Below are 23,933 nucleotides of genomic sequence, written 5' to 3' on the forward strand. Positions count from 1 at the left end.
TCCAGGAGAAAACTATTTTTTTCCCATTGATGATGTCTGACAAATTATATTACAACACACTTGCGGTTTGATGACAAAAGCGAAAAATAGAACAATGTTTTACATTATTTCAAGGTATTGCATTATGTTCCATGGCTTGAAAAGGAAAAATCAACAAGAGGAAGGCACTTACTAAATAATGGCATTCTAATAGAGTTTTTTCACAGGTTGGCTAATCACGGAGATACCGTACAAAATCTCAGGCAGTGTTAGAGAAGTCTAGAAGTGCTTTGAATGGAATTACTGTTGGTTTCGTAGCACTCTTGAGCACGAAGAGCAAATGCCACTGAGGCGAAGAGCAGTTCTCCATACAAGACACCCAGTGTCTATCGATGTCATTCCGTGCCAGACCATCCCTCTGACAATGGCTTCATTTAGCTAGCAGTCACCAAGTCATATGGGGAGGTCACATGAACATTTCCTAAAAACCAAAAAGTGATTCAAAATTAATAAAATGATTTAACAAATTGTGCTACAACTTATATCACATGATTGGGAGTTTATAATATATAGGTTTTTAAAAAAGATTTTATTTATTTATTTGACAGAGAATGAACTCAAGCAGGGGGAGTGACAGGCAGAGAGAGAGGGAGAAGTAGTCTTCCCGCTGAGCAGGGAACTGAAGTGGGGCTCGATCCCAGGACCCTCAGATCATGACCTGAGCCAAAGGCAGACGCTTAACTGAGTCACCCAGGCACCCCTTATAATATATAGTTTTGTTTAACTAGGGATAAAAATGTTATTTTGTATTTTTTTTTAATTTTATCTTTGAGAGACATAGAGTGCGCACGTACATGAGGGAGGGGGAGGCAGAGGCAGAAGATCTTAAGCAGACTCTGTGCTAAGCTTGAGCTGGATTTGGGGCACAGTCTCACAACCCTGAGATCATGACTGGAGCTGAAATCAAGTCGGGCGCTTAACCTACTGAGCCACCCAGGTGCCCTTCATTTTGTAGTTTGACTGATTGGGTCAAGTTTTATGGTACCAGTGCCTGCCATTTTTTTAAAAGATTTTATTTATTTATTTGACAGTCAGAGATCACAAGTAGGCAGAGAGGCAGGCAGAGAGAGAGGGGGAAGCAGGCTCCCTGCTGAACAGAGAACCTGATTCGGGGCTCGATCCTAGGACCCTGGGATCATGACCTGAGCTGAAGGCAGAGGCTTTAACCCACTGAGCCACCCAGGCGCCCCTGTTTGCCATTTTTTAATATCACCCTGTGGTTGCCAAACAAACATGTTTTGGTTTGGTTTGGTTTGGTTTGGTTTTGAGCATGTGGTTGTTTGTTACTGCAACAGAGCTGACTAATACACAAGGGATGCCAAGGCTGTGTCCAAAAACAGGTGGGAGGGTAGAGGAGGGGACATTGGCGACATGATTATTACAAAATAGACATGTTTTCTTGAAGACGCCTACAAAATGCAGGTGCTAGTTCCAAGTTCTTTTATTTTAACAGCTGTGGTGACTTTAGCGGAGTTAACTGATACTGCTCAGATTTAATTTCTTCATCTGTAAAATGGGTATAATGTTATTTTTCCTTCCCAAGAGCAATGTTATAAGAATAAGACAAGGCTAAAACAGACTGAAAATAATAATATAAACACAAACAGTAAGGTTCTACTAAATAATGGCAGGAAAACACATAGTTCCTGAGAGCATGAAAAAATCACAAAAATACTAATAAAAATATCAAAGGCAGGTCACAAATGAGCAAAATAGTTTATAAAAACAGACACTCAGGGGTACCTGGGTGGCTCAGTGGGTTAGGCCTCTGCCTTAGGCTCAGGTCATGATCTCAGGGTCCTGGGATCGAGCCCCGCATCCGGCTTTCTGCTCAGCAGGGAGCCTGCTTCCTTCTCTCTCTCTGCCTGCCTCTCCGCCTGCTTGTGATCTCTCTCTGTCAAATAAATAAATAAAATCTTTAAAAACAAAGCAAAAACAGACACTCAAATGAACTCAATTGATCAGACATGAGCAACAATTTCCTCGAATTGTTGACTCGTCTCCTCTCAAAATTGACTCGTCTCTTAGGCTCCTGGGAAGATGAGATTTTGCTCCCTGCTGGGGCAGAGGGTCTTGCTGGGTTCGGGAGGCCCCATGATGGCGGGTTTGGTATTTTCACACCAAGCCTTCAGTGTGCGTGCCTGGCCTGCCCTGGGCCCTCTCAGGGTGATCAAGATGAGAACACGACCAGGTAACCACGACCCCTTTGGCAGGGTCCCCAGAGTGAGGCATGTGGTCCAGGGCTTCCCTTGTCCCCCAGCCTGGAGCCACACGCAGAGCTGTCAGCCAGGTCGGTGGGTGGAGAGGAGGGAGGGACAAGAAAAGAAAAAAAATGCCTGTTGTTCAAGCCACTGTGTTTTGCGGCCATCGATGGTGGACATCTCTCAGAAATAGCAAATGGCTCCCCCAGGTGCCGGAGTCCGTGCTCGTCTTGGTTGTCTTGGCCATGCGGGGGGCCCCTTCCCTCTGCACGGCGCCCCTTCCTGCTCTTCGGGTGAGACACACACATCGTTCTTTGAGGAACAGCTGGTGCTGGGCTTTCCAATGTCTGGATGGAGCTGCCAGACCCAAAACCACCCGTGGGTCGCCGGGCCCAGGCTAGTCTAGCGGCATCCGTGGTCCCTGCCACCTAAAATGCCCAAGAGACCAAGCCTCATGGAAATAAGAGGACGAGCACAGGGGCAGTGGGGTCGGGGCCCTCTCTGCTCCCGTAGCCGCTCCTGACTGCCACACCCCGCTTTCATTCTGAGTCGCCATCGCAGACAGGGTTCAAAGTAGGAACAACAGCCACCTTGGGCAGCTGCAGCATGGAAGGGTCTCGCACAGGGAATTAGGTGCTCACGTCAGCGGGGGGCTGGAGTCAGGGCTGCCTGAGCTCTGGTGCCCCTGATCCTCGACACGCTCACTGGGTCCGAGTGGGTCTGCTGGGAGCTGCAGGGCAGCAGGAGCAAGAGGAAGAGTTCTGCTTCCGAACCAGTGCGCCCACCCCGCCCCAGCATCTCGCTGACCATGTGCCATTTGCAACCAGAGTCCTTGCCGCAAGGAGGGCAAAAATTCAGTTCAGTTGTCCAACCTCTCCTGAAAGGAGGGGAGTTTTAGACACCCACAAGGATTCTGATCCCCTTGTTGGGTCAGTCATGTTCCAAATAACTTCTTTCTTTCTTTCTTTCTTTCTTTCTTTTAAGAATTTTTTTTGTTTATTTGAGAGAGAGAGAGCACGCACAAGCAGGCAGAGTAGCAGGCAGAGAGAGAAGCAGGCTCCCTGCTGAGCAAGGAGCCAGACATGGGACTTTAACCAAGGCCCTGGGAGGATGACCCGAGCTGAAGGCAGTCACCCAACCTATTGAGCCACCCAGGTGCCCCACCCCCAAATAACTTTTTTTTTTTTTTAAAGATTTAATTTATTTGTTTGACAGAGAAAGAGATCACAAGTAGGCAGAGAGGCAGGCAGAGAGAGAGACGGAGAAGCAGGCTCCTTGCTGAGCAGACAGCCCAATGCAGGTCTCGATCCCAGGACCCTGAGAGCATGACCTGAGCTGAAGGCAGAGGCTTAACCCACTGAGCCAACCAGGTGCCGCATCCCCCAATAACTTCTTTACATTTTTAAAAAAGATTTTATTTATTTATTTGATAGAGAAAGACACACAGAGAGAGGGAACACAAGCAGGGGGCAAGAGTGAGGAAGAACAGGGGGCGCCTGGGTGGCTCAGTGGGTTAAGCCGCTGCCTTCGGCTCAGGTCATGATCTCAGGGTCCTGGGATCGAGCCCCGCATCGGGCTCTCTGCTCAGCAGGGAGCCTGCTTCCTCCTCTCTCTCTGTCTGCCTCTCTGCCTACTTGTGATCTCTGGCTGTCAACTAAATAAATAAAAATCTTTAAAAAAAAAAAAAAAAGAGTGAGGAAGAACAGGTTTCCTGAAGAGCAGGGAGCCCTACGTGGGGCTGGATCCCAGGACCCTGGGATCATGACCTGAGCAGAAGGCAGACGATTAATGACTGAGCCACCCACGCGCCTCATTCTATAAATTTTTTAATGTTTTTACCATTACAAAATAGTGATTAAGATGCTCATTATCATGATTACCCTGCAGATGAGGAAGCCTAAAATCTAGAATTTCAGTGCCTTTCTCAAAGTCCCACCAGTACCAGCCCAGAAGACTTGATCCACCTCTTCCTGAACCCCAAGAGCCCAACTGCTGTTGCAGTTGGTAGAGCACATGGACCTGGAATGGGGTTCGGCAGGTAGCAGGCATCATGCATGCCTGGGAAGGAAACATCTTTTACACTGAGGAGAAAGAAAGACGTAGCAGAAATTCAATATACTGATCCATTTATTTTCCCATTTCGTCCCGGAAAAGGCAAATTAAGCCTTTACTATAAATCTGCCAGGAATACAGTCTTTTCTTTCTTTTCTCAGGAAAGAAGTGGACAGTCAAGGTTTCTTTAAGAAATGCTTCCATGGGAACTTGGGTTCAGCATCTTATGTATAATTTGCATATTTTAAAAGTTTCTGTATTGCCAAAAGGGTTTTTATTGATTGATTTTTTAAAAAAGATTTTATTTATTTATTTGACAGAGAGAGACACAGCGAGAGAGAGAATACAAGCAGGGGGAGTGGGCAGAGGGAGAAGCAGGCTTTCTGCAGAGCAGGGAGCCAGATGCGGGAGTTGATTCCAGGACCCAGGGATCATGACCCAAGCCAAAGGCAGACGTTTAACGATTGACCCACCCAGGAACCCCTATTGATAGATTTTTAATGCTTCCTCCATTCCCCGGAACTATGAGTGAGGAAGCCCTTCACTAACCACAGATCTGACCATGGTCCCCGACCAATCCACGCTTCTGGAGAAAATCCCCACCTGCCCCCATGTGGCCCCAGGTTCAGCTTTCAGGCAGGGTGGGCTGTAGGGACACTCCGGGGTCTTATTACAGCTGAAGCCTGAGGCTTACACTGAGTACATTCCCCTCTGCAGAGCCTCCTTACTGTGCTGTCTCCTCTGATGGCACTGAGGTCTGCAGGTGGCCCGTGTTGCTGCCCCCCACACTGTGCTCCCCATTCAGCCCTGCCACCTGGGTCCCGGTGGTGGCAGGGCAGAACTGCCCTTAGCTTGTTCTAGAAACGGAAAAAGAACAGAAGGGCAGCCACATCACGCCCCAGCCACGACATGAAAGAGGCTTCCTTTTTCCTCCTGATATCCTTGCGCCGCAATTCCAGCGTCCCCAGAACAACAGTCAAGGGCAGGGCTGGGCATCCGCAGCTGTCTGGGCGTCACCCACCTGCTGTGGCATTCCTCGGGAGGGTTGCTGCCTGCCAGGCCCTGTCGAGAAGGCAGATGGCCACATAAAAATAGTCGGGGAGCCCTTGAGGTGCCACTTCTCCAGCTGCTCTGTTGAGTGGAAGCCAGATGAGAGAGGGGACAAGGCATGGCCTCCGTTTGAAGCAGAGGCTGGCGCTCAGTGTGTCTCTCTGGTGGGTGAGCGCAGCCTCTCGCCCAGGGAGGATGAACAGGAAGGGCAGGGAGACGATCTCACTCTCCAGGAAAGCCTTGTGACCCCCAGTTCTCCCTGGAATAAACACCAGACAAAAGAGGTCTTCCTGTTTCATCAGTTTCCAGCCAATTCTATTGCAGCTGAAACACTGTTGCATTATGCCAGCAGAGATCCAAACCCTGAGCTCCCGGCCCCATTTCTTGTTTAAGAAGCTAGGATCTAGGCAATGGGGAGTTACTCATCAGCAGACATAAAGTTTCAGTTGAGCAAGATGAGGAAGTTCTAGACATCTGCTGTGCAACCTTGTATCTATAGTCAATAATGATAGAGTGCAGGGGTGCCTGGGTGGCTCAGTGAGTTAAAGCCTCTGCCTTGGGCTCAGGTCGTGATCCCAGGGTTCTGGGATCCAGCCCCGCATCCGGCTCTGCTCAGCGGGCACCCTGCTTCCTCCAATCTCTCTGCCTGCCTCTCTGCCTCCTTGTGATCTCTGTCTGTCAAATAAATAAATAAAAATCTTTAAAAAAAGAATAATGATAGAGTGCATGCTTTGCTAAGAGGGTAGATCTCACTTTAAGGGCTCTTATTATACAACAAAATGTAAAAGGAGGAAAGAAAAAGCAGCAGTTAGAGTTGAAGAAGGAGTCACAGGGCACGACAAGTTACGTGGCCTCTCTCGGTCTTGGTTTCCTCCTCTGTAGCAGAGCAAATAAGACCTGCCTTGGGAAGGACGGCCTTAAATGAGATACATTGCTTAAAGCACGATGCTCCCTGTTCGGAACACTGTGGCATGGCCCCAGACACGGCTTCATCTCTCCTGATCTCAAGTGAGTGAGCCCTATAGCCTATATTGGGCAGTGAGTCACAGAGACATTTTAGGAGGGATAAGCTAAAGAACTGGGAGATAAGCGGTCAGGGTGGGTGGAGGGCGATGCTTTCTGAATCACCAGGCCAGCTGAGAAGCGAGGGAGGGGCTGCCACGGCATTCCTGAGGACAGCTGAGACAGCTGGGAGCGGGTGGCCCCCAGTCTGAACTGAGCTGAACTCTCCAAAGCAGTCTCTTACTACGGAGGAGGAAGGATGAGAACATCACATTGCTTTGGTCTGGCACTTTCAGGTTTTCGGGCATCTTCAGATCTGTTACGTCAGGTGCTCCCAGCAAGCCTGCTAGGTGGAAAGACCCACCCCACTCCAGAGCCCCAGAGCAGCGGCCTCAGGGCTTGTTTCCTGCCTTCCCAGATGCCCTCCCCCCCAACACCTGCAAGAGCACCCAGGGCCACGCCCACAGCTAAGATGAAAACTCAGTCCCTAACTAGCCCGGGGAGTAGGTGGGGCAGAGAACGAGGCACAGTTGATTGTAATCAGTTGTGAACCATTCTGACTCTGCTTTTAAAATGCCGTCTGAATTTACACTTAATTCTCAGAAAACCCTGGTGGACACATCTTTGTTCAGGAAGGCAAGGCTAAATTTTTCCTCATTTCCCATTATGATCAATTCTGGGCCCTCCCTTTAGGAAGGGGAAGCCCTCTGCACTGCAAATTTTCTTGCATTCTACTTTCTTCGTTTCCAATCATTTACTGGATGCAGGTGCCTAGTGAGCTGTGTGCTGAGTGCTGCATACAGGACATCTAGTCTCTAACCTTGGGAATTTACAGTCTGGTCCAGGAGGGAAGAATTCTAAATGTGGGACACCTGGAGAATATGATCATGGAGACCAAGTGCATGATACCGGGGTTGGGGCAGACTGGAAGTTCAATGCTGACTTACCTGTGTGGTAATGTCATGTCCAATGGGAATCTAGGACCAGAAAAAGAGGACATCATCTAATTATTCCAACCTGGGGGGGGGGGTGATGCACAGAACTTAATTTAATCCAAGCCACAGGGGTAAATAGCAAAAGCCCCAACAGTCCCATTTATGCTTTTAGTTGGGAAAGTATAGCAGAGCTTTAACTGGTTTTCCTGGCACTGTTTCATTACATAACAGCTCAGTGAGTGATAGGAGGGGCTGGAGAAGGGATGAACAGGTCCAAACGTCTCAGACACGTCCCAGGGCAGGGAGAGGCCAGCTGACACATGCCAGGAGGAGGCGAGGGATGTGGCCTGAGGGGCTCTGACAGCGGCAACAGGCAGAAGTCCCAAAGGTGGGGATGCCTGGGTGGCTTAGTGATTAGGTGTCTGCTTTTGGTTCAGGTCATGATCCCAGGGGTCCTGGGATCGAGCCCTGCACTGGGCTCTCTGCTCAGCAGGGAGCCTGCTTCTCCCTCTCCAATTCCCCCTGCTTATGTTCCCTCTCTTGCTGTGTCTCTCTTGGTCAAATAAATAAATAAAGTTTAAAAAAAAAAAAAGGAAAAAAGAAGTCCCAAAGGTGGATGGAGCAGATTGCCAGAGTGCCAGGCAGAAGATACAGGTAGAGGTGATGCTGAGAGGGGCAGGAAGCAAGAAGGACCAGGAAGCTGCATGGGGAAAGTCTCTAGGTCCTCAGGAGGCTTGGGCTGGGGGACCCACAGCAGAGTCCAAGTCACAGGGAGATAAAGTTCCAAGGGTCAAAGTTCAGGGCAGCAATAAATTAAATTAGATCTTCTTTCTAGGAGTCAATGGACACAAGTTCAGACCTATAAGATTTCTGTCACCAAAAAAAAAAAAAAAAAAAATGTATCCTGGCAGGCATGCAAACGCTCATTGGATTCATCACGAACAAGATGCTAGCAACTCCCGTCGACCTCAGGAGGAGAAGGCGGGGGTCGCAAGAGGTCCCCAGGAAACCCTGGTTCCTGGGATGTGGTGCACATTAACTGGGATGTGGTACCCGGAGGGTTGGAAGCATCATGTGGTCACCCTCACTGCTGGGGCTTCCCAGCCTTGTTGGGAGATCCCAAATCTCATTAATACGGTCCCTTTGGATCCTGGGCATCTAGTCGATTATTCTTGCGCTTTCCTGGGGCAGCGCGGGGAGAGTGTGGGGAGGGGGTCCGCTCTGCCTGTGCAAATAAGTCCCATTGAAATTCTCCTTCCTTGATGGTTCCCATATAACTGCCCTTCCTCGCACACTTACGGGCAGACTCATTCATTCAACTTCCATCACTTTCTTCCTTAATATTAACATGAAAAAAAAAATGTTTCCAAGTCATTTAATAGTAAGAATGATGGCAACCACTATTTATTCCCAGCATATCAAGTTTCTTTTTCTTATTTGTTGCAGAGGTTACTAAAACTTGATGACAATTCTAATCAGTCGTAGCCCAGTGCTTTGGATTCAGTAAACACTCAACATTTGTTGAAGAAAAGGATGAATACATCAGTGAATCATCAACACTCAAAATAGCATCCTACGACAGAACCAGACAGAACAGACTGAGGTGGCTCTGACCTTGGAGCTTTGATCCCCCAGGCCCTGCCAGGGAGCCGATCCAGCAAGGCAGAGGGAGAGTGCCGGAGAAACAGGCAAGGGCGCTAACCCCAGGGGCAGATCCATCGGTGGGAACACACGGCGGGTCTTCTCTGTATTTCTCCTTTTCCTTTTACACATGGAGGTCTCTCTCTTCCTTTTTGTCCTCGTCCTGCCTTCTCCATTCTCTTCCCTAACAGATAAAACTGAACACTTATGTTCATCAATGAGGTAAATATTTGTTTGATGACAGGAATCGATCAAAATCCTAGAGGAGAGGGGCACCTGGGTGGCTCAGTTGGTTGGGTGTCTGCCTTTGGCTTAGGCCACGATCCCAGAGTCCTGGGATCAAGTCCTGCATGGGGCTCCTTGCCCAGTGGGGAGACTGCTTCTCCCTCTGCCTGCTGCACCCCCTGCTGTGCTCTCTCTAATAAATACATAAAATCTTAAAAAAAAAAAAAAATCCTAGAGGAGAACATAGGCAGCAACCTCTATGAACTCAGCCACAGCAACTTCTTGCTAGAGACGTCTCTAAAGGCAAGGGAAACAAAGGCAAAAATGAACTATTGGGACTTCATCAAGAAGAATGAAGAATCTTCATCAAGAAGAATATTACAGCAAGAGAAACAGTCAACAAAGCCAGAAGAGAACCGACAGAATAGGAAAAGATATTTGTAGATGACATATGAGATAAAGGGCTAGTATCCAAGATCTATAGGGCTAGTATCCAAGATCTATAAAGAACTTCTCAAACTTGACACCCAAAGAACAAATAATCCAATCAAGAAATGGGAGAGGACATGAATAGACATTTCTGCAAAGAAGACATCCAGATGGCCAACAGACACATGAAAAAGTGCTCCACATCACTCACAAATCAAAACCACAATGATATACTACCTTACACCAGTCAGAATGGCTAAAATTAACAAGTCAGGAAACAACAGATGTTGCCAAGAATGCGGAGAAAGGGGAACCCTCCTAAACTGTTGGTGGGAATTCAAGGTGGTGCTGTCAGTCTGGAAAACAGCATGGAGCTTCCTCAAAAAGTTGAAAAAATAGAGCTACCCTATGACCCAGCAATCGCACTACTGGGCATTTACCCCAAAGATACAAATATAGTGATCTGAAGGGGTACCTGCACCCCAATATTTATAGCAACAATGTTCTCAAGAGCCAAACTATGGAAAGAGCCCAGATGTCCAGATGTCCATCGATAGATGAATGGATAAAGAAGATGTAATATTTATACACACACACACACACACACACACAATGGACTATTACTCAGCCATCAGAAAATAAAATCTTGCCGTTTGCAATGATGTAGATGGAACTAGATGGTATTAAGCCCAGCGAAATAAGTCAGAGAAAGACAATTATCATATGATCTCACTCATATGTGGAATTTAAGAAACAAAACAGAGGATCGTAGGGAAAGGGAGGGAAAAATAATACAAGACGAAATCAGAGAGGGAGACAAATCCTAAGAGACTTTTACTCATAGGAAACAAACTGAGGGCTGCTGGAGGGGTGGGGGTAACTGAGTGATGGGCCTTAATGAGGGCACGTGATGTACTGAGCACTGGGTGTTATATAGACAGATGAATCACTGTACTCTACCTCTGAAACATTATGCACTATATGTAAATCAATTGAATTTAAATTTTAAAAATAAATAGGTAATTAAGTATTTCTCTCTCACACACACACACACACAACCTTCTAAATCACACAATCACTTAAATCGATTTCTGTTTCATTTAACATAAATTTTTTACAGCCCTATGACTGCAACCAAACAAAGTTGTCATCTGCAGTTCTAGAACTGAGAGAATAATGCGTTTATATGGTACGTACTTGAAGACAAACGTGCTGAGTGCCTGCTCTTGGGCAACCTTCTCATCAAAAGTAAAGACCTTTACATCCCCAGTACATAATCTGCCCAACAATTGGATAAGCCTGGAGTTATACCCCCCATTTCCCCAGGTGGCAGGGCGGAAACTAAATTTATTCTGTCCATTCTCAAAGCTCCACAAGGCACCAATCCTAGCCACCACACTTTATTAGCGGGACAGTTTTCTGCTCTAACATTCCCAAGGAGGTTACTGCAGAAGTCACATAGAAAGGGACAGGGAACACTTTGCACATGAAACTGTCAGGGGTGGTTCCCATAAGACGGGGGCGAGTGAAGTGGCCCGGTGGGGTACACAGAATTTCATTGGAGTGACTCCCATCATGTTAGGGCTGACTCCAGGTAGAGGTGGCAGAAGTGTCCTTTCCTTTCTCAGGGACAGGCTGGGGGCCTCCCAGGGGCCACCTCCAACTAATCAGGGCAGGGCCCCATATCTTTATTCGCACACACACCAGACCTCAAGCCCCTGCCAGCTGAGCCTCTAAGGTATTTCTTCTTTAAGGGAAAAGCACAGGCTTTGTCTCTCTCTCAAAGAATTCCAGGCATCCAGAGACCAGGAGAGGAGGTCTGGGGGTTGGTGAGGCTCTCCCTCTTCAAAAAGATTCTCAGCCTCAGATTGCAATGAGCTCTTTCCTACACTGCTCCTCTCTGCCTCTCTTCTGGAAAGAGGGCTAACAATGCAGATCGAAATCCTTTGAATCATAGTTTTGCTCCAGTGATTCCACTTTTAGGGATGAACCTTCAGTTCTAAGTTCAAAAACATTTCACTTACAAAGATGTTTGTTGAAGCATTATTGACAGTAGCTGGAAACTGGGAACAATGGAGATAGCCAAACAGAAGGAAATAATTAGAATACTCTATAAAATGCTGTGCCTTCGCTAAGGATGGTCTGTATGGGGGCGCCTGGGTGGCTCAGTCCTTAAGTGTCTGCCTTCGGCTCAGGTCATGGTCCCAGGGTCCTGGGATCGAGCCCATCATTGGGCTCCCTACTTAGCGGGAAGCCTGCTTCTCCCTCTCTCACTTCCCTTGCTCTCGCTGTCTCTGTCTCTGTCAAATAAATAAATAAAATCTCAAAAAATAAAAAATAAAAAAAAGAAGGATGGTTCTTATGGAGCACCATACAAATGTGAAAAAGATACGCTTTCAAAGTTCAGGGTTTCAAAGCCCACACGCCACAGGAAACTAATTAAGTGTAAGAAAACTGGTTGTAGAATAAGGCTGCCAGGACGGGTTCCTGGAAGGGAGGAGGTGGGTGATGGGGATGAAGGAGGGCCCTTGTGATGAGCATTGGCTGTTGTATGAGGTGAGAAATCACTAAATCCTACACCTGATACTAATATTACACTATACGTTAATCAAAAAAAAGACCGCCAGGAAATGCATCCAAATGTTAATTAATTAATTAATGGTTTTTGGGGGGTTGGATTTTGTTTTTTGTTTACTTTTCAGTTTTTTCCAACTTTTGTGAAGCTTGTCTATTACCACCCCACCCCTTTTTAAAATTGTGGTTCAAAAAAAGGGCACAACATAAAATGTACCATCTTCACTATTTTAAAGCATACAGTTCAGGAGCATTCAGTATATTCACAGTGTTGTGCAACAGATCTCCAGAATGTTCAACTTGCAAAACTCATCTACTAGGGTTTAATGGGAAAAGAATATAACGATTATTTTTAAAAATATAAAGTATGCAAGGCTAGCCTTGAACATTGTCCTGATTCAGCTGGTTTTAAAAATCCCAGGATGAAGGTGCCTTTCCTACCTGTCTCTGGCCTCCAGCTAAGTCACCTGGCTGGAACATTCTGGAGCCCCTTCTCCCCAGGGCAGCTCCCCACCACGGCCTCTGCCCCTCTCAGCACGTCTCTCCCCTCCTCCATAGCACCTGGGTGTGCTGGGGCCTCAGCCCCTCACCCCACACACCCTGCAGTGTGTGTGGTCAAGATAAGGGGTCAGGGTGAGAAAGAATGAGGGAAAGGTCCCCTGAGTGTGTTCTCGGGGGCTGGGATCCCGTCACCCACCCCCATACTCTAGGAGGCAGCTTTTTACCAGAGTGTGTTCTCCTGGATGTTTGGACTCATGGCCTTTGCATCTGGTCACTCAACCCCCTCATGTTGCTGAGGAAGAAGCTGAGACTTGAAGGTCACATCGGGGATCGGAGCCCGGGATTCTGCCACCTCACACAGAGCCCTTCCTTCTAGAACAGACTGAAGACTGTTACATTAGGCACAGTATCGGAGAAAATGGTCAGCGTTGGAGCTGATTCCATGACTGGGAAAATACAAAGTTAGGTTGGGCTGGGTAAAGCCATCTGACTACACAGCAAGACATGGTGCCATTTTTGCCACATTGCCACACAACAGGGCAACACTTCCATTACCAGCAGGTGGCTGTCAGGTTATATTTGTTACAAAGTTGATTTGCTACACTCAGTTCGAATGAATGAATGTTTATTCTTCATTGTGTACTTTATGGATATATGCTCACTATTTTTTTTTTAAGATTTCATTTATTCATTTTAGAGAGAGAATGAGAAAAAACAGGGGGAGAGGCAGAGGGACAAAGAGGCTCCCCCACCACCCCATCGAGCTGGGAGCCTGGCTGTGGGGCTCAATCCCAGGACCCAGAGATTGTAACCTGAGCCAAGGGCAGACTCCCAATCTTCTGAGCCACCTGGGCCCCTGCTCATTACGTCCCTAGAAGGAGGTGAAATGGGACAACCAGGTCACATTTTAGGTCAGCTGGCTCTTTTTTGTTAGGAAAGGTGCTGATCAGTCACAAGATATGAGAGCTGCAAGGGAATTTTTTTTTTTTTTTTTTAAGATTTTGTTTATTTATTTGAAGGAGAACACAAGTAGTCAGAGAGGCAGGCAGGGAGAGAGGAGGAAGCAGGCTCCCTGCTGAGCATGCAGGCTCAGTCCCAGGACCCTGAGATCATGACCTGAGCCAAAGGCAGAGGCTTTAACACACCCAGGGCGCCACCCAGGCGCCCCCTGCAAAGGAATTTTAAGATCACCTGGTTAACTCTGGCTGATGAGGAAACGGGTTTTATTTAAACCCAGAACCTCCAGGATGCAGGGTTAGGAGGCACAGTTAACTTTCCGATTCATTTCCCACCTAGAGCAGAACAGGCTGCCAGCAGCCCCACCCCACAGGGGCTCCCCGTGGCACTCCAGGGCGTACGGCATTCCATAAAAACAAAGGTATTCTCCAATCACACATCCCAAACCGGTCTTGTCTAGCAATGGCCTATAAAACTTTTTGTTCCCAAGCCAAAACAAAAGCGGCTGGAGAGGGAGCATCGTGGAAGGGTGCCATCACGTGACCATCCCCATCCCCACTGCCCGGGTGAACCCGATCATGGAAATTCCGAGTGGGGTGGGCAGGGGGCTGTGTGCGCGCATGCGTACGTGTGTGTGTGCGTGCGTGCGTGGGCCGGGCCCAGTCATCTGTCCTTTGGCTCTTCTCTTAGCCACCCCTCTACCTTCATGGGGCAGCATCTGCAGGTTCCTGCCTCGCAAACCAGCAGGGCTCCTGCACACATGGCCCTTGAGTTACTGTTGGGGAGCTGGGGTTAGAGCCAAAGGAGCTACCCCGCCAACATCACAGGGGCTCTAGAGTGAATGGTGATTCGTCTCCTCCCTCTCTCTTCTTGCTTGATGCGCAAGGGATGAGAGAGACGGTGCCCTGTTTTCAAAGACCTCCCGCCTTTGGAGGCCCTTCTTGGAGGTCCTTTTCCTCCCTTAGAGACCCTGTTTCTCAGCTGCAAGGAACTTTCTGCTCATCCATCCCATCTCTGTGCCCCAGGGAAGGGACAACAGCCACCCCCATACTCTAGGAGGCAGCTTTTTACCAGCAGATACTGAGGCTGTGGTCAGGCTGTCTGTGCCCTCCGTTCACTGGGCTCCTTCATGTATTGGTACTTCCCCGCCCCCACCCCTTCATTTGAGAAGTTTACAAACCTATAGAAAAGTTAAAAGGACAATACAATAATCAAATGAACACCTATTGCCCATCATGTTGCCACAGACAAGAGGGTCTCTGCCTTGGGCGGTACCGCTTTAGGCACAGCTGCTAGGATGTGCCCACACCACTGTTTCAGCAGCCAGGATGGGAGAAGGCCCCCCGCACAAACGTCCCAACCTGCTTCCAGGGCCACCTTCCTACCCCATGGTGGATGGTGACACTGATGTGCACAAAGGGATGGCTGTGTGGGGGTTGGGGGGGGTGCTGGGGTGCTCACAGGAACACAAGAGGCCTGTCCCAGGGGGGATGGAGTTGGAGGGGGAGGGGGGGGCAAGCTGAGAGTTGGGGCTGGAGGCTAGAGCCCTCCCCACTCCACTGCCACTCCTGATGCACATCCCTGAGGCGTCTGAGAATCCTACGTTGGAACCTGGCTTGCCAGACAGGAAAAAGCAGGGCAGAATGAACTCTTTAAAATTTTTGTAGACTTAATTTATAACTCCTACATCAGGCACAGGTGTCCTGTTGCTCCAGCCCCATCACTGTGAGGGCCTTAGCCACCGGGGCTGGGATCCTGTCACCCACTGCCAGCAAGGTGACGGCCACTCTGAGCATCGGTTCTCTCATGGGCAATAACATCTGCCTTGGAGGGATGTTGTGATGATTCTATAAATTATGTGGAAAAGCGTGTGGACGTGAGCCTAAGTCACCTTAGTTACTCGCCCTTCTGATGTGGACGGTAGGCCGGTCTACAGGGAGTGTCCATCAGAAACTCCACTTAGTCAACTTTCCCCCATTGAATCCTGTTACCAAGCCGTGGTCCTGAAGCCACTGACACCTACTTTCTGGTTCCTTCAAATATCTTGGATGCAAATCCCCACCGAAGGACTAGCATTGAAAACACAGTTATTGCCACAAACAGCCAAAGCTGCTGAAGAAGACACTTTTCTTTAAGCTACTTAGTGGCTTGATTCCGCAAGGGCTGTGGGACCAGAGCTGAGCAAAGGCTCCCCCAGGAACCCGAGGCCTTCCACTCCCCCACCTCCCGACACTGGATTCAGTCCCAGGAGATGGAAGAGGGGAACATTTACTTGGAGTCAATAATTAAATGGAACAATGGCCACAGAGAGCCTAAGCAAGGGTGCCAGCTACTCGGAAGAAGACAGCCGGGTCACCTCAGGCTGAAAGTTTGATGGTGGCGTGTGGGCAGGGCTGTGGCCTCTGGCATTGAGAAGGTGCAGGAGGGGACCAGGGCCAGGGACGCAAAGGGTAAAGAAAATAATCCTTAACATCGGAAACATTTGGAAAACTCCAGAAGGAAAAAATCTTTCAAGTTCTCTGCCTCTTTCCAACCACACACTCGTGAGGACTTCCCCAAGGTTTCCTTGTATCTAAAAAGAAACTGCTGGTGCAGGTGATGGAGCGCTGTCCCTTCCACTTTGTGTAGCATTTCAATTTGTCCGGGGCATGGGGGGGGTGGGTGGGGCGCAGTCCGGCCTTTCCAGAGTCTCCCCACCGAAAGTGCTCACACAGGGAAACTCATGCAGAAGTCTTCGGTGGATGTACATTCCAAACGAAGGTGCCACAGAACCAGAGCCCCTAGGATAATCCTTTTGCTTTACACATGAATCAGCTGAAGCCCAGAGAACTGGAGTGAACACAAAGCTAATTGGAAACAGAACCGGAATTGAATTCCAAGTCACCCTGACTCACCACCCAGTGGTCATTGCTTTCTACCACACAACAGGGCCTGGAAGAGGGACTGTCGCTCCCTGAGGGCCTAATTCATGCCCAGAAGTAACCTTGATTACCCCTGGCATGCCTTAAGTGTCTGCCACATGGGTACAGGAGTGAGCGAGCCCTGCCAGCAAGAAGCATCCATAGGAGTGAACTGGAGAGAGTTCTAGGTGTGTGGGTGTCCGTGGTGGGCATGCCTATGGAGAGGGCTGGCAGCAGAGGGGCCCAGGCTGGGTGGGGCAAACAGAAGGGGTGGGGGCAGAATGAGGGCAACTGAGGAGGGACGGGTAGGGGGCCAGAGCCCAGAGGGCCCAGATGTCAGCCCCTAAAATGAGGACTGTATTACCTGCTGGAGGGTGAGAAGGGAGCAGGTGCCCAGGAGGGACCGTCCAGCAAACATGCTGAAGCGGGAGGACTGGAGTTCAGAGCGAGGTCAGGGCTGTACCATGTTCTAAAAGAAATACGGAGCCATGATTTGCATAGGCAGAGTTGTCTCCAAGTCCGCAGAGAGGGCTTAGTTCGTTCTGCTGAATTGGCCTGCCTTTCCGTGTGGCCCCTGGAGGAGAGAGAGGCCCGTGTGATTAAACTTTCCCTCTAGCGTCCTCACTCGTCCTGCATTTAAAGAGCAGGCACACAGGTACACCTCGCTCGGAAGAGCAAAAGGGACCCCCCACCCCCGCACCCAGGAGTAGGGAAGGTGAAGGGGCCAGCAGAGGTGGAAGGCAGTCCTCTGCCCCTCCTGGGGCCAAAGAGCTTTTTCATCGCTGACTCCAGATGGAAAGGCTGCGTAGACAACTGTGCGGGGGTGTGCGTGCGTGTGGGTGTGTGTGGGTGTGCGCGCGCGTGTGTGTTCGCTGTCGGCCCCAGCCAGGGATTCACTTTAACTAAATCCCACTACAAAAGATTCGGGGTCGTCGGAACCGAATGGTACCTGTATTCCGAGACGCACAGGCAGGAAAGCAAGGCCGTGAGAGCCAATGCCCGAGACGAGTGTCAGAGTCACGCCGAACACTCCACTTTCGTGTCCCAAAGCCCGTCTCCCTGCAGGGTTTGCCCCGCAGCGCGGGCGGGGAGCCGGGGCGGGGGGCGCGGGGGGACTGTGAGCACCCACGGCTGCCAAGCGCCCCGGCCTGGCCCCGCCGGGCTCCGGGTGGGCCCCCGCCTGCCCACGACGGCTCAGCGGGAAGGGTCTCCCTCCCGGGAGGGTCAGCAACAGAGGTGTGGGCAGCAAAATGGGGGCGGCGACCGGCCAGAACCGTGTCCTTCCCGTCCGCCTCCCCACTTTGGAAGTCCCCAACGACTAACCCTACCTCCGCCCCCAAACCCGCTTCAGTAGGCTCTTTTCCCGGCCTGACTTCCCCAGCAAGGGGTCCTCAGTTCCCCTTTCTGTTCTCCCTCCTGGGACAGAACCGCGTGGAAGCTGCCCCAGGAAGATGGCCCAGGGGGAGGCGAGCCGAGGTGGGGCGCGGGCAGCGGGGTGCCCGGGGCGCGAGCCCTGGCGGAGGGGTGGGGTGGGGAAGGAGCGGAGGCCGGGAGAGAAGGGAGGCCCAAGGCCCGCCAGGATCGGAGGAGGCGCGGCCGGGGAGGGCGAGGCCCGGGGGTGGGGGCTCTGGAGGCGCTGAGGGGAGCGGGGGCTGAGGGGGCGCGGCCGGGGAGGGCGAGGCCCGCGGCCATTGGTTGGGCTGCCAGGATCGGGGGAGGAGAGAGGGTCGAGTCCCAGGGAGAGCGCCCCCGGCCCGCAGTCGCCGCCGCGGTCGGAAGAGCCAGTTCCCAGAGCGCAGAGCCGGCGCCCGCCATGAGGGAGATTGTGCACATCCAGGCGGGCCAGTGCGGGAACCAGATCGGCACTAAGGTGGGCCGGGCACCGGGCTTCCTGAGGGTGGGCAGCGAGCAAGCCTACGGTGTCGGGGCTTGACCCCTCGGTGCGGGCGCCCCGGTGCGCACCCTCTGTGCGCCTCGGTCCTCGGAGCCCTGTCCTGCCCTGCGCTGCACCCGAGAAGTGCTTGGAGGAGTGGCGCGGCCGAGGACGGGGCGTCACAGCCAGGGACCCCCCCTGCCCCTCACCCTACCCCCACCCCAGCTGGGAGCGGCGGCCGGCGGCTCCGGCGCGCCTGGAATTCGGCAGCCGGGCCCCGCGCACCCCGCCCCGCCGGGCCAGCCGTGGCGTGAGCCGGGGGGGAGGGCGCCCTAGGCTCCGGGTTCTCACCGTCTCTCCCCCCGCCTTGCCCTTCTCAAGTTTTGGGAAGTGATCAGCGATGAACACGGTATCGACCCAGCCGGAGGCTACGTGGGTGACTCGGCGCTGCAACTGGAGAGAATCAACGTCTACTACAATGAGTCATCCTGTGAGTAGCGCGGCGCCGCCGGGACTCCGCCCTTCCCCGTCGGACCCCGCCGTCCCCCTCCCAAACCCTGGCCGTCCTCACTTAGGTTTCTGGCCACCCATCAGGAACCCTAGTCATTCCGCTCCGGGCCCTCGGCCACCCCCGCCTGGACTCTGGCCATGCCCCGCTTGGACCTGGGCCATTCCCCTCCCGGACCGGGCCTTCCCCCTCTGGGACCCCGGCCTTCCCGAGTCTTCTCCGATCGACCCAAGGTTAGCTCTCAGGATAACGCCCTCGCGCGAGGGTAGTTTGCCCTCGGAAATTTTCCCGGGTTATATAGCAGGATGCCGGACTCCTTCCTCTCTCGCCCTGGGGCGGGAAATCCGCCGTCAGTTTCTTTCAAACAACCGAATTTGGCCTATCTCAGAGTCTGAACTCTTGAACCAGACAACCCGTTAGTGTTGTGAAATCACTTACTGGGTCACGTACGACTTTCTGTTTTGTTTTTCGGTTTAATGGAGATTCTTGGCTAAAAATCTGAAAAGCACCCCCGTTAAATGACTTATCTGACCTTTTACCAACGTCCAAAAGCGTTCTATGTTCTCAATTCTGGATCATTGGTGGAGTGCAGTAAAAATTCCAAGCTGTGGCATATCCAAGTTTGGGAATAATCTCACCTCTGCTCTGGGTACCTAGGTATATATGTGTGGCTACATGTATATGTTATTTGTTAGTTTTTATTATAAAAGTGATAGGTGCCCTTCACTAAACAGCACCACTAAGACTTTGAAAGGACACCCACAAAATGACAGACGCATGACGTATGTCCCCAGAAAGAATTACTCCTGTTTTTGGAGTCACTTGCCATTTGTCTATACAAGAGCTGTGAAGAGCAGGATACATAAGTCACTGGGTTTTATCCATCTAGCAGCTAGAAGGAAAGATCTGGACCAGCAGGGCATAGAATATGAAATTTCAAGATAGCCCTCAGGAAAATTCCAGTTAGGTCCTGCTTGTTAACTTGCTCTCTTCAGTCTGCATGTGTGTGTGTGTAGCGGGACAGGAGTTATAGGGCAGATCCTGTGTGCAGTCCCAAGTTCCTGCCCAGTAGGCACTTGTTCATGAATGAGAGTGCATCCCAGAAACAGCCCCATAACCAGGCGCTCAGACTACAGCTTGGGTTCCTGCATGTGTGTGCATGAGGGAGGTGCCAAAAAGTGGAAAGAATGTCAGAGCCACACAGCGGTTTGCTGCAACAGAGACAGTTTATTTCCATGGAGCTCAAAAAGTAAAGCTTCCCAACAGGAAAGAGGTGTCAGGGTGAAGTGGAAAATACAGAAGGCAGGAAGTCAGGAGACCTGATTTCTCATCCTGCTTATTCCTGGTACTTCCTCTGCCCATTCATGCTTGGGCTGGTTTCCTCATCGGGACAGCATCAGCTGGGACAGTGTTCCCTGGTCCCCTCCCAGCACTAAGGTTCTGTCTCTAAAGAGACCCTGCTTCCTACCATCTGGGCAGCTGGGGGGACTCACTGTGGGGCAGCCCATGACCCTGGAGACCAGAAAGTGACCTTGGGCGTGGACTTTGTTCTCTTCCAGCTCAGAAATACGTCCCCAGGGCTGCCCTGGTGGACTTGGAGCCGGGGACCATGGACAGTGTGCGGTCTGGGCCTTTCGGGCACCTCTTCCGGCCCGACAACTTCATCTTCGGTGGGTTCCCTCTCTTCTGCTTCCTTCTGTCTTTTTCTTTTTCTTTCTTTCTTTTTTTTTTTTTTTTACACATTAAACTGATATATGTGCGAGATTAAAAGACAAAGAAAAGCTTAGGATGGAAATCAGCAGTCCCCAGTGTCATGCCAGGGTGCTGAGCCTTTTAATTCTCGACTTTTCTTTAGGAACATAATCTCCGTATCGCTAAAGGAAGTGCTTGTATTGATAGTTCTTGGTTTAACAGATTTTTTTAGACATTAGCTTCTTTCTTCCCCTTATAAATGATCATAACATGATGATAATCATTTGTTGGTTCTTGTGTTGCTCATCTTTCAGTTGCGATGTGTTTATACCTATGTTTCTTTTTCATTACCTCAAGGCAGTTACTCTCCTTTCTTCCCAAAGTTCGGCACCATGTGAATTTTGTTTTGTTAAAACTGGGTAAATCCTTCCCTCCCTTCTTCTACCTAAGACATAAAACACCTGTCCCTCTGCATACTCCAAAAGGAAAAAAAAAAAATAAGATTTTATTTATTTGACAGAGAGACCCAGCCAGAGAGGAAAGGGAACACAACCAGGGGAAGTAGGAGAGGGAGAAGCAGGCTTCCCGCCGAGCAGGGAGCTCGATGCAGGGCTCTATCCCAGCACCCTGGGATCATGACCTGAGCCAAAGGCAGACGCTTAGTGACTGAGCCACCCAGGTGCCCCCCAAAGAAAATTATATAACATTAAATGAAGTGACACCGTTAGTGCTACTGGCCTCCATCACCCTATAGCCATGGTTTTTAGAATCAAGATTAAGTAGAGACAGAATCCTGAAAGATTTTATTGGTACACAAACTGATGACTCTGTAGCAGAGTTAGGCAGTGGCCTATTTCAATGTTACATACCGCTTCAGTTAGATTCACTGATGTTCTTTCTCAAAAATTACCAGTGTAATTGAGTAAGAAATGTGCCCAGAGAGAAAAATACTACTTAACCAACAGAAGTACCTCAATCAACCAAGCACAGTTTCAGTGTCCGTAAAAGGCAAAGTGTCTCACATGGAAATGAGAGAATCTTTTTTGTTTTATTTATTTATTTGACACAGAGAGAGAGACAACAAGAGAGGGAACACAAGCAAGGGGAGTGAGTGGGAGAAGGGGAAGCAGGCTTCCCGCCAAGCAGAGAGCCTGATGTGGAGCTCCATCCCAGGACCCTGGGATCATAACCTGAGCTGAAAGCAGGTGCTTAATGACTGAGTCACCTAGGCGCCCTGAAATGAGAGACTCTTAAGACTGATTCAGGGCTTAAAGTTACTGTGATATAGAAATTAAATCTATCAAAGATCTGCTTTCCAACCCCTTCCTCAAAAGGCACCAGATAGAGACAATTTCATTGAGGGTAACAGGTAATCCTATTTAAATCCTATATATCTAGATTATCTTCCACACAGTAAGTTTGATAGGGGCACCTGGGTTGCTTAGTGGGTTAAAGCCTCTGCCTTTGGCTCAGATCATGATCCCAGGGTCCTGGGATTGAGCCCAGCATCAGGCTCTCAGCTCAGCAGTGAGCCTGCTTCCCCCTCTCTCTCTGTCTGCCTCTCTGCCTACTTGTGATCTCTGTCTGTCAAATAAGTAAGTAAAATCTTTAAAAAAAAAAAAAAAAAAAGTAAGTGCTTGATAAATATTAACAACATCCTAGGAAGGCAAGGGTGATTCAACATGGAGAAGTCTGCTAATAGATTAAGAGAGACAGCATCTTAATAGGTAACCCCAAATATTTGACAAAATTCAGTATGTATTCCTGACTTGTTCAGAACAAAAACCCTTATGTGTAAGCTGGAAGTTGACAGATACTTTCTCTGTTTAACAATCATCTACCAAACCCATAGCAACGTCACACTCCCTGGTGAAACATTAGAAGTATTCCACACGAAGTCACATATGAGAAAGAGATATCATTGCCCCTACTATTAGTCCATGTTTTGAAGGTTCTAGCTAGTACACGAAGACCAGAGAAGGAAAGGAGATAAGGATCATTTAAAGGAAAAGACAAAATTGTTATTTGAAGGTAGACTGATTCTCTGGGATTTTCCAGATAGGCTGTCCAGTGAACAGTGACTGGCACTTACAAGACCTCAGTAAGGCAGCTAGACACAAAATAAAGCCTCAGACATTATTGCTATCGGGTGACCAACTGTCCTGATTTGCTTGGGACTGGGGGGGCTTCTCAGGACACTGCCTGCTCAGTGCTGAAACTGGTCAACTCCCAGGCAAACTGGGACAAATTGATGTCCTTCAAGGCAATAATCAATTATAAAATATAATGGGAAAATATCTTATTCACAGTAGCAGTGAAAGTTATAAATACCTAGGGACAAAATTTACCAGTAATTGGGAATGAGGAGGAGACAAGACATTTGTCAAACAAGACATTTTCCTCCCAACAGACTGGGTGGTACTTTAAAAACCAACAGATAGCTAGGTTGTCTGGGGAGACGGAGTTGTGGCCCTTGTCAGAGAGGAGCTTAATGGATTCAGCAACTCAGGAATCTCGATTCAACAGTGTCAGTTCAAGGAATCTGTCCGGAAGAAATGCTTGCACATGCAGAGTGGACATTGCGTCCTGGTTTCTAGAAGAGTTGGACTCCTTTGCCGTCCCCTGCCCTCTCGCTCTTAGCACTGGCTGGTGTCCGTCTCGGTCCGTCCTGTGGTCGGCTCCCTCAGTACCTGTGATGTAGCCTTGACTGGGGGAACGTTCAGAGTCTGTATGCCCGAAAGGAAAAAAGGACGACCTCCCCGGGGAACTGGTCTTGACACAGATCAACGCCATCTTTCTCTTTCTCTTACTAACGGGTATAGATTCTTAACAGCTATAGAATCTTCCTGGATGCACTGCTTGGTTGGGTTACTGAGTTCGGGGCACCAAAAAGAGAGAACTGAATGGGGAGAAGGGAGACTTGGCAGCTAATTTCAGCTCTACCATCTCTGGTGTTATCAGTTTACGTTCCTGGGGCTCCTTCGGCTTGACGGTGTGAGGAACGAGGGGCCCAGGCATCCAGGTCTCTGTAAGAATCTGAAGGAAGCAATGGCCTGTCTCCCTCCCGGGCATAGAAATACACCTGCGCATAGAATTTGGCTCAGTTTCTTCCCTTGAAGGTTTTTTGTTTGTTTGTCTTCTAAGATTTTAATTATTTATTTGAGAGAGAGCGAAAGAGCACACACAGGGGGAGCCGCAGAGGGAGTAGCAGGCTCCCTGCTGAGCAGAGAGTCCAATGCGGGCTTCAATCCCAGGACCCCGAGATCATGGCCTGAGCCAAAGGCAGACTCTTAACCATCTGAGCCACCCAGGTGCCTTCCCTTGGAGGTTTAATTGACTTTTGGTGAGAGTCTG

General features: G+C 49.8%; 2 protein-coding genes across 13 annotated transcripts in view; one reads left to right on the top strand and one right to left on the bottom strand.

Moving 5' to 3' along the window:
- Positions 1-19,283, bottom strand: LOC309847350 (uncharacterized protein). Of its 11 annotated transcripts, XR_014302418.1 has the most exons (6): positions 18,731-18,815; positions 17,456-17,565; positions 16,871-16,975; positions 7,292-7,321; positions 5,314-5,601; positions 1-460 (listed from the first exon to the last, which is right to left on the bottom strand). XR_014302418.1 is itself a non-coding variant. In XM_082697402.1 (5 exons), exons 1-5 carry the CDS (start codon positions 18,968-18,970, stop codon positions 446-448), a joined length of 381 nt encoding a protein of 126 aa, XP_082553528.1. In that variant the 5' UTR covers positions 18,971-19,283; the 3' UTR covers positions 1-445. The 11 variants fall into 11 exon arrangements, 1 of the variants encoding a protein (XP_082553528.1); XR_014302411.1 differs by lacking the exon at positions 17,456-17,565 and having other exon boundaries at positions 16,871-17,080; positions 18,731-18,994; XR_014302417.1 differs by lacking the exon at positions 17,456-17,565 and having other exon boundaries at positions 18,731-18,820.
- The window catches only part of TUBB6 (tubulin beta 6 class V), a 17,125-nt gene continuing 11,392 nt past the window's right edge, over positions 18,201-23,933 (top strand). Inside the window, exons 1-3 of one of the 2 annotated variants that reach the window (XM_082697387.1) lie at positions 18,201-18,376; positions 18,761-18,869; positions 20,447-20,557. In XM_082697387.1, coding sequence (XP_082553513.1) covers positions 18,320-18,376; positions 18,761-18,869; positions 20,447-20,557 — 277 coding nt within the window. In that variant the 5' untranslated portion in view covers positions 18,201-18,319. Of the gene's footprint in view, positions 18,377-18,760; positions 18,870-20,446; positions 20,558-23,933 lie in introns of those variants that run through there. The other variant, XM_082697388.1, reaches the window with a different exon arrangement.

The sequence above is a fragment of the Mustela nivalis genome (genome assembly GCF_964662115.1).
Source record: "Mustela nivalis genome assembly, chromosome: 14".
Taxonomy (NCBI): domain Eukaryota; kingdom Metazoa; phylum Chordata; class Mammalia; order Carnivora; family Mustelidae; genus Mustela; species Mustela nivalis.